General features: G+C 44.0%; 1 protein-coding gene across 2 annotated transcripts in view; it reads right to left on the bottom strand.

Moving 5' to 3' along the window:
• Window positions 1–2759: 2759 nt before the first annotated feature.
• The window catches only part of FBXO32 (F-box protein 32), a 32625-nt gene continuing 24698 nt past the window's right edge, over window positions 2760–10686 (bottom strand). For both annotated transcript variants that reach the window (XM_053660935.1, XM_037166440.2), the window contains exons 7-9: window positions 9569–9751; window positions 8445–8588; window positions 2760–8037 (exon numbers count right to left, since the gene is read on the bottom strand). In XM_053660935.1, the coding sequence (XP_053516910.1) occupies window positions 7948–8037; window positions 8445–8588; window positions 9569–9751 (417 nt within the window). In that variant the 3' untranslated portion in view covers window positions 2760–7947. The remainder of the gene's footprint in view (window positions 8038–8444; window positions 8589–9568; window positions 9752–10686) is intronic.

Here is a 10686-nt window from a genome sequence, read left to right as displayed (position 1 = left end):
GCCTTCCAGTGCCCCCACCAGGTCGGTGAATTCCCTGAGGGCCAGCACTTGCTCACACTTCCAAGTGGCTCTTCCAGTGTCTAGGTGACTACTGCTTCGTAAACACTGCTTATTGGACAGGATTTGAAATTCCAATTCTCTGTGATGTTCCCTGGGCCTCATTGTGATTGGCAACTGCCTCATGTAAACTGGGAAGCAGACAACTTTACAACTGCCACTGGCTGGCAGAGCTCTCCTGCCTGGCTCTTACAGGTCCATACATCCGGGTGGTCAAAATAACTCTCATTGCTGAATTAGGGTATAAGAGATACCTGCGCCTTTCATTTGCAGACAGACCCTCAGTCAGCTCGGGGTGGGAGACATGCAACAGAAAGGTCAGCGGGAATTTTTCTGAAGGGAAATTTGAATAGATTAAAGCTTTGTAGGGATGGGCTGCTGGGCACCCTAGACAATCTGTCAGGTCATCTGCCTTCCTTGTCTGTTACTATTGTTAAAAAAAATTACCACAAATTTAGTAGCTTAAAACAACACACAAGAAGTTCAGAAGTCCAACATGGGTCTCACTGGGCTAAGGTCAAAGTGTTGGCAGGGCTGCATCCCTTTCTGCAGGCCCCAGAGGAAAGTTACTGCCTTGCCATTTCCAGATTCTAGATGTTGCTCTTATTCCTTATTTCGTGGTCCTCCTTCTCCATCTTCTAGGGGAGCAGTGGCAGGATGAGTCCTTCTCATGTCACATCACTTGAATGTTCCTGCTTCCCTCTTCCACTTTTAAGGACTCTTGTGTAATTACACTAGGCCCTCCTAGATAGTTCGGGACGATCTCCCATCTCAAAGTGCTTGGTTTGCCCACACCTGCCTCTTCCCTTTCCTACCTTCTGTGTCATGGGAGAGGGATTAGGGGGACATGGGTATCTTTGGTGGCACTAGACTGCCTAGCACACGGTGTTATGATTCCCGCTTAAAATAAGTAATTGGTGTAACATATGGTTTCAAGTAGAAAGGTATAATAATCTTACAAATTTTACCATGTTAGAAATTTTCAGAGAATTCAAGGTATATTTGTGCTTCATTTGTTAAATTTATAAGTTATTAATTCTACTTGGGAATGTTTTGCTTATTAGGGTTGTCGCCCCTCTGAGCAGGTATTTGAAGTGCTTATAAAAAAGGCAACATCATTAGATTTATAGTTGCAGTTTAAAATCTTAAAAAAATTTTTAAAAAATAAATGTACATGTAGTTTGAGTTTTAGGCAACTTTTAAAAAAGATTTGTTTCTTTATTTTTAGAGAGAGGGGAAGGGAAGGAGAGAGGGAAACATCAATGTGTGGTTGCCTCTCAAGCTCCCCCTACTGGGGACCTGGCCACAACCCAGGCACATGCCTGAGAATTGAACCAGCGACCCCTTGGTTCACAGACCAGCACTCATTTTGCTGAGCTACACCAGCCATGGCTCAACTACTATTGATTTTTAACTTAGAACCTATGTGCATTAACTCATACCAATTCCTATTCTAGCCGAACATAAGTATGGTGTCATAACTGAGACTTTAAAAGCATTTGGTAAACATATGATGTACGGACTTATTAATTCATTCAGGCCTGGCACTGTGCTAGGCACTATGACACAGCCACAAATAAGACTAGAATATTATGGAGATGACATTCACTCAGCTGGAGGAGGCTTCAGTGAAGAGGTGGCCTAGGAAAAATAGATGGTTACCAGTCAGAGGGGCAAGGAAACAGCATTCTAGGGAGGGGACAGCCTGAACAAAGAATGCACGGGATATTTAGGAAATGGTAAAATTTTGTGATCCTGGTAGAAATTTCAATAAATGATCTCTCATGCACATTTTCTGTGATGTTCTAATGGAGAGTGGATCAGGGTATGTTCCAGAGTGAATGCATCAAGTAAGATAGCCACCCCCGAGTGAGTCACCTGAGCAAATGAAACCCAACTGGGAACGCAGTGCAATTCTTAACCCCATTTTCGGAAGCTTCTTGCTCAGGGAATCATAATTGAGGACAGAAATTGAACTCATGTTGTGTGCCTGGCTCCAAGCACTTTACATATCTTAGTTCACTTGACCCTCACAACCATAAATTATTATCACCATTTTGGAGTTGAGGAAATTGAAATGGGGGTTAATTAAGTGTGACGTTTGATAGGACCAGGATCTGAACCTTGCACAAGCCATGTCCTCTTTCTGGAATGTTCATGCCCATATTCTTCTGGGGCCAGCTCCTTCTCACCTGAGAGAGGCCCCAGCTTCTCTTAAGTAGGTGCCCCTTGTGGTTTTGTACCTCAGCCCCTTGTTTATTCCATTTATAGCTCTTGTTACAAATTAAAACTTTTTCCTACTTGTTTTTTGTTTCTCACTAGAACCTAAATTCTGTTATGGCAGGGACCATATCGGTCTTGTTCACTTTCCTATTCCTAGTGCCTTGCACAGAGTCTAGCATGTAATAATTATTCATTAAATGTCTGCTGGTGACTAAATTGATATTGACTTCGAAGTTCATTATTCCCTAATCTTTGTACTATACAAACAGTAAGTAGATAGCCCATTTAAGCATAATGCTGTGTTATTGACTCTGGTTGGTACTTAGCAACCAGCTTATTTTTTATGTGTTCCTAGAAATTTTACAAAAATGAGAAGTTTCTGGGAGAAGGCCTGTAAGTCTAGCTAGGCAAAAGGTAAACCTACTCAGTATGATAAAAAGCCAACTAGAACTGATACAAACTGAAAATGTACCAGTGTGTGTTGTTGGAAAAACATTTATTGCAATTCAGTGTCAAAAAATTTTTACAAAAATATGCCACTGTCTGGTACAAACAACTATAAAAGAGTCAGTTCATCATGCAAGAAAAGTGTGCAAATAATTTATACAGATGGACAGCTCATACAATATTAAATAAACATCTTTGCACATAATTGGTCTAACCTTATACCTTAGTTACAATGTTTAACCCCCCTCTACTATTTTTCATTAAAAAGGTAAAGCCTCTAAGCTTAGGACATGGACTTGAATATACCCCTTTAGCCAGGGTGATTGGCACTTGGTAAGATAAAGATGGCGCCAAGAGTTCTCAAGTGTAGAGCACCGCTTGGAGCCTTCTGTTTAACATACTTGTGTATTGTTAATTAAACAAACATCTCTATACTCAAAGCCAGAAAGAGTCATGTTCAAACTCCAGAAGTAATGCTGTAGCAGATGGAATTTCAAGAGGTTTGGGGTTTTGGAGCAGCCGTCCATTTTCGGCCAAACAGAGCAGGGCCTACATTTTGAGAGATTTTTTGGAAGTTTTGTTTGCTGAGTGAGTTGAAGGACACTTTGAGAAACATTCAGCAGACAAAGTCTTGAGTATCATGGTTCCTACTCCTTGCTGCCTTGTGGAATAATCCCCCCTTGCTTAGGAAAGGTGAGGTTTAGCAGAGAGCAAACTTCCATGGGGACAGAAGCTCACAGGATGGGGTCCACAGTAGGTATCCAAGGACAGGGAGAATGAGGGGTTGGATTAAACATACCTCTGAGTCCACGGGCAGAGGAACTACCTGCTTGGTGATCAGAACCTCCGTTTCTAGAAAGCAAGCTGGCTGCTCAGTCACTGTCTGTCTTAAGGGTCACTTTTGTCATTAACATCTAAGTACCCAGGGAAAAAGAATTTGTGAAACATGCTGCTTATTTTCTGGCCAGCAGGTCCCACTAACTAGAACGCTGTACTGAAAGCATAGTCAGAGGCCTGTAAAAATATTATGTGGCTCCTTAACTTCTCTAGGAAGAATCAGGGACTTTAAATGTCTGGAGAAGTCAATGTCTTGAAGAATCAGGTCAGCATCATGTGTCTCCAGCCACACAAAAAAGGTCGGGGCTGGGGCACAAAGTTAAGGCCTCAGAAAGTCCCAGGTTTATTTTTGCTCAGGTCTACCACTGGGTACCAGGGGGATGGAGGCATGTCCTCTAAATGTTCTGGATCCATTACCTCATCTTGAAAGGCAAAGAGAGTGACATATTTCAACATCTCCAACTGCCCTTCCAGCGTGGAGGGTTGGGGTAAGAGTTCCCTTCCCTTGGAAAACGATGGAGGGTGCACTTTCTTTAACCAGACAGAGAAGGCAGCATCTACAGAAAATGTTGAGTTTAAAGGAATTACGTTCTTGTTTGTGGAGGACACCAAGGGCCCAAGATATATCAAAGAGCCACATGTCTGCATTTGCCCAGAGGTTCAGAGTGTTTCTGAGGTCTGTTTAAACACTAATAAGATTTCAGGCCAGTATCCAGTCAGAAGGGATGGTTCACAGACTCAGGGAGTTGGAAACAGATTAAAAAAGACAAAAAACAAAACAACAACAGATGTCAACATAGAAACTGATGATATACTTTAGTTAGAAAAAATTCACACAAAAAATTACAGTTAAAAAATCACACATAAAATAGTGTTTGCATAGCAAGACATTATTGGCCTATAGCCTGGCAGAAGAATATAAACTCAGGTGCATGTTTTATGATAAACATTGTATTGAATGCTAAGGATGATAAACTGTTGAACATGTCTTGAAATGATTGACCTTCTTGTACATCATAGTACTTGCTTAGACATATGAAATTCCAAACTCATTTTCTTCTCCCACATAAAACCAACAGCAACACAGAGCCTCTGCTAATAGCAAGCTTGTCATGAGAGTTTTTGAATCCACAGATGAGAACTATGGCGATAGTGCAATATACACTCATTGCCTTACTTCACCATCACCAAGTAAAGCCCACTCTTGTGTTGAGTTTTGCGGTATAAACCCAACTCATCTAATCTAAAGTATCTTCTCTGATCCACTTGAATATAAAGTTGATCATCACTAACCAAATGTCATTGCACAGCTGACACCTTGAAGTTTCTGCCCCTTGCCCTTCCACGCAGCTGATCAATCTGTTCAAAGTTACAGTGCTCAGTCATAATGCAACACAGTATAAGGTGTCATTGGGCTTTCTTCTGGATCTTGCTATAAAGTGAATGCTCCTAAACTTCACATATTCTTCTGTCCTCAAATGCTATTGTGAGTCTCAAGAAATTCTAGGCTCATTGCTCATAAGCCTTTCAGTCGGACCGCATGATAACATCCCTGTGGATTTGCTCATACTGCCCTGGACAAAAGTCCTTTTCTGTAAGTCCACATTATTGCACATTTGCCATCAGTTTCAAATGCTACACCACAGGGTTGGGATGGGGGTCAGTATAGCAAAGAGTAGTGTTACTCCCTCATCCAGCAGTTTCCATGTCATGTCCCTTCTGGCTTTTAGACTAGCATTTCTGAGATGGGGATCCTATGTTTTTGGTTTTTAGATCAAGTTGTCCTGGGGGTGGTTTGCCATTAGACATTCTACAGGCGATTAGTGCCCAGCGAACATGAATTTTCTTTCCACCTCCTTTTACTTATATGTGAGGCTCTGACCACACTTTGCAGCCACCACAAGGCACTGCACAGATGCTCGGTGACTGCTATGCTTGTCCCTATTGCCCTCACACAAACCACAGCTTCAAAGAGATGCCACTTCTCTTCCTTTCGCCCTCCCTCTCCACCTGCCATTTCCTTCTTATTCTCCTCTTCCAGTGAAGGAAAACCACAAATGTCAGGGTTTTATTTTCCTTAAAAATTTCCCTGGACTCATTACACGCCACCTCCAATAAAGCTGGAGATGGAAGAGCCCAGAGGCTTCTTCTAAGTAAACATCTCAGAAAATAGTAGCCTCATTGCTTGTGGTTAGGGGTCTCTCACAAGCCTGCCCCTTGCTGCCTGGGGCAGGATGGGCAATCATGAGCGTTGCAGGCAGTCTAACCTTTGCCAGATTTGCACTGGTAGTCCAGGGCAGGCGACATTTCTGGGACTGCAAGCCTGAAGGCACTAGGAGCTTCCATCTCCTTGATCAACATGAAGGGGCAGAGGTCACCAGTTGGTGGGAAGAAGTGGAAGGCCATGAACACCTAACCCTAAAGAGTCAAAGCTTCCTAATTTCCATCCCAGGTCTTTAAGAAAACAAACATTTGAGAAAAGCTGTCTGAGTGATGGAAACTTTCAAATTCCACAGTGTAGGCCCTGTATTCTCAATGTGACCTTGACTGGGGGAGAGGGGGAAGAGCAAAACACTTCTCAGGATTACAACGGTTTGTGGACCTCCAAAGCTCAACCTTACCCTAACAAGATTTTATTATTTAATATTTAATTTTTCTCACTAGGGAGAATTTAAATTCAGTATAATTATTTCTTCTTGGAAGGTAATAGTGAAAAAATATTGAGAAGCCCTGGTATAGACACAAACATTGCAAAGTGAGGGGCACTCACTAACAGTTGGCTTCTCTTCCAAATGCTGATACTTGAGTTGTGTGTTGAGGGAAGGACGTGAAGAGGCCCGGCATCACTAGCTGGTCCCTGGGCTTGTTTCTGTTCAGCCAAACCATCTGCCCCTCTTTAGATCCCCACAAGTTCAACCTCTAAGGATTCACTGATCTTCAGTGTGAATATGAACCAAGTTCCTATTTGGCTTCACTTATTTTCCAAGGACATGCAGGGTGGCAACTTTATTTACAAAAAAAAAAGCAAATACAACAGCAAAATATGTACATTTTTGTAGAAAAGCAAAATTCTATAAAAAGTAAAAAACGAAAACACTCCCCACCCCCTCCCAGGAATATTTGACAATAAACTCATTACATCCTGAGATTTCCTTTCTCCCACGTAGTTACCTGCTGATGTTGGCCTAGCAAGATGCCCTGGGTACAAGCATGTTTGGGGTGAACTCAGAGCACCTCTGTTCCCTGTTTGGCTGGAACTCCAGGCTTTATTTTATCATCCTTGCAAGAAGCCCTAGCTCAGCTTGAGCACATTTTGATGTGGGACGTAAAGAAAAGGTGGCTCCTCAGCTCATCACGCACCAAGAGGAGGGGCAGCTGGTGAAACGCCTCGGTGACGTGTCAAACCTGCTTTACGGGCCTTTATCAGCACTCTGGCTCCGACCAGTCCACCGAGATGGGCTTCTGTTTATCCGTGAAGATACCCCAGGAAGCAGACAAGCCAGGAAATTCGACAGGAATAAGAGAGTCTTCACAGCGACAGGGTGACTCATTCTGTGATTTCTGGGGCAGGACATCCTCTGGGACGGTTTTTAATTAACCTCATGTTGTCCCAGATGAGTGACAGCATGAAAGGAACAAGGCCTAGGTGTTTCGGGGATGGTTCTAGATGAGGGGCAACTCCGAAGACTGCCCCATTCACCTCGAAAGGATCGCCATGAGGACTGCCTTCAAGATCCCTTCCTATTTTAAGTCCCTGTTTATGTGATGAGAAAACAAGAAAAACAGACCCTGCCCCTGGACGAGCGCTTTGCCAGAGAGCACTGTGCTTTCCGAGGTAGACTCTTGTGTGGTATCTTCGTAAGGGAAGGCCCTGCGCATGCCCATGCGGTTTACAGTGGCTTTCCTTGCCTTCTTACGACTAACCCAAAATCAAAACCTAAAGCCCAGGGATTTCTCATCTGTAGTTCATCTTCTTTTTAAAGCAGATGTTCACATTGTAAACAAAGCGAGCTCTATCTTGTGTCTGAGTTTTGCCCTCTTCTTTCGCATTTCTAGGAGTTTCAGTGAACCTCGAGAGAACTCCATCTTCACCAGTACCACAGAACTCCTGCCCTTAAAGTCTCGCTGGCAAATCATTAGAAAAAAGTTTATTTACAGGATTTCTGCTTTTCCATACCAATTTTAGTGAGAAGTCTATAGTCTTAGATTCCCAGCCAGCCAACTGTGTCTCTCCCCTCCAAATGTCCTCTCCGTGACTTATCTCAGAAGCTCCGAGCCAATGTTTAAAATGTACACTATTTACAAACGAAGTGTCCAAACTCTGTATTCCCAGCCATCCAGTCGGCAGGGGAAGCCTTCTGAAGTGCTGTCACGCGCTGCGACTCAGAACTTGAACAAGTTGATAAAGTCCTGGGGAGAGAGTGAAACGGAGCAGCTCTCTGGGTTATTGGCTGTGCACGGGTGGTCAGTGCCCTGGAAAGGAACATCAAGGTCAGGTTTGAGTTCTCAGAAGCATCTCGTTGGCTTGGAGCACCATAAGGCATTGCCCAACCTCAAAACAACATTCCTTGCCAAGAATGCCATAAATTCTGGAAAAACTAAACAGCCGTGTGCACGTGCAGGCGTGTGTGCACTTGTGCACAGAGGTGGGAGAATTTGAGGGGGGTGGGTTGTAGCAAAAAATGAACCTAAGGGGGTTGGTGAAGGAAATTAAGGTCTTTGAAAGTTTCTCTCCCCAGGGACAGAATTGGTTTTGCCTTCACCTTTGGCTGGAGGTTGTGGTAGTGAAGATTAGGAGAGGACTTGGCGTTGAAATGGCTGGCACTACTGGCTTTCAGGGTCTGGACTAGGGGTCTGTGGCAGCCACCAGAGACACATACCTTCCAGGAAAGGATGTGACAGTGTTTGCAAAGCTGTAGGGTATCTCCATACTGCTCTTTCCGTGGGTAACATCGCACAAGTTTAAAATACATCTTCTTCCAATCCAGCTGTCCTTTGTCTGACAGAATTAATCGCTTGCGGATCTAAATATCAAATAAAAGTTGTTGCAGGAGAGTTCAGCAAGAAGAGGGTTTGTGGTTTTCTGGTTCTGTTCTGCTCCCACCCCCTTCCCTCCTTTTTCATCTCTACCCTGCAATAGCTAGGGAAAAATAGCCAAGATAGAAAGAAGTATATTCTGATAAACAGTAGCTTTTCACCAGCCTTTAAAAGAAACAGGTGGCTGGTGACATCTCTCTAGTGACCTCTACTGAACTGCGTTTGAACGGTCCGTCAAGTTTAGGTGATCTCAGTAAACAATATTAGTCTTCTCTTTGCTGTAACTTGAGTGATCATTTCCAGGGAGATGCAGTAACTGCTTGGCACAGTGGCTCTATTTTGTGTCTAAATATTACAGACTTCATAAGCAGAACTTGTTGAATTCACACTTCTATATAAAGAAGTTGGAAAAAAACCTGAGGTATCCTGAGGAGAGGGGTAAGAGCCTCGAGTTGGTGTCAGAAGGCCCAAATTCAAATTCAAGGCCAGTTCCTCAACTAGACAACCCCTTAACTAATTTTGATGTGTTATGCAACCACTTGTGGCCTCAGTCTCTTCATTTGTTTAAAGTGGGCATCATATTTACCCTTCCCTGGGTCATTAAAATAAAATGAAATAATATCTGTAAAAGTACTTCAGCTATAAAGTATAGAAATATAAGTTGCTTCGTTATAAAATAAAAAGGTCTGGTACCAATTTGTAAATTTTTTTTTGAAAAAGTTGTAAAATGTGGATAGGTTAATAATGTGTGTATGTGTTTTTCCATCAAAACCAGCATGCCCCCCCCTGCAAAAAAAAAACCCAAACACATATTATTTAGAAACTCCCTGGACCGTTGGTTTCCAGCCAAACCAGGAAGCCCTGGTGAGTGGTCACCACACTTCAAGCTTTGAGAGGATGTCCGGGAAGCTTGAAGGTAGGGACAGAGGAGGGAGAGAAAGAAGGAGTGTCCACTGGCCCCACCAACCTGCCGCTCAGAGAAGTGGTACAGGCAAAGCCTCTTCCATAGCAGCCGGTCCTCGCTGAGTACGTGCAGGTTGGGGGCCACCTGGCCCAGGCTGACCAGGTCGCGCCCGTCGCTCAGCCTCTGCATGATGTTCAGTTGTAGGCACAGAGGCAGGTCAGTGAAGGTGAGGCCTTTGAAGGCAGGCTGCGGGGAGAAGGATTATGTTAAGTCTTGAAAGGCAAATCTACCAACTGATGCCCTCCATCTTCAAGCGGGTTTATTGATCAGAAATCAAAAGCAGCAACTGTCCCTGCCCTACGCACAGACACAGGACCCATGGCTATCACCACACAGAGCAGCTGGCCCAGCTGGAGCTCAGTGGTGTCAGAGAGACTTTCCAGCTTCACAAAGCTTCATACTTTGACTCTTAAAGATTCTCCCAGCAGCAGCATACTTCTCTTCTTGCATTCTCCTGCTTCAGTCAGTTCACTCAATTATGAGATTTGCTACCTTGTGGAAGGGCTCACCGCTTTGGACAGAGCAGCCCCCAACTTGCCTGCTGCCCCAGCCTCCTATCTCACTGTCCCCTGGTGACCACTGATCCCTCAAAGCACATCAAAGCCTGAACCCACAGGTTCACAGGCCAGAGTGTGGGGAATGCGCAGCCTTAGCAATTCCATCTTGTGTCTCCTGCAAAGCAGGACAGGCATGTAGAGGGAAGGTGGGCAGTGCAGGGGGCCCTGGAAGGATAGACTATGGAGAAGAATGGGAAGTGCTGTGGGAGGGACATGGGAAGGTCACACAATAGGTCTGGATCCCAGGTACCCTTGGAAGTCCGGATCTCAGTCTCTCTCAGTACAAAATGAATTGGTTCAGAAGATTCTGAAGATCCCTTTCAGCTCCAACAAGCACAGATTTGGAGCGGTTTCAGCCTCCTAACTCATAGAAGTGTCTATGACTTGGTGATTTTTATCGCTCAGGCTGCTGGGCTGAGCTTTCCATTGTTTGCAGAACTCAGGGCTCTGCCGGGCTGCAGAAGGCCCTAGACCTATTTGTCATTTATCATCTGCTGCTGATCATAGGAGCTAATAAAACTGCCATGAGGTTTTCTTTTTGTTCCTAGCACTTCAAAGCATCTA

This window comes from Artibeus jamaicensis, unplaced genomic scaffold (assembly GCF_021234435.1).
Source record: "Artibeus jamaicensis isolate MK-2021 breed Jamaican fruit bat unplaced genomic scaffold, CSHL_Jam_final scaffold_916, whole genome shotgun sequence".
Lineage (NCBI taxonomy): Eukaryota > Metazoa > Chordata > Mammalia > Chiroptera > Phyllostomidae > Artibeus > Artibeus jamaicensis.
The sequence above is the reverse complement of the archived record's forward strand: the minus strand, read 5'-3'. Positions and strand labels throughout refer to the sequence as shown.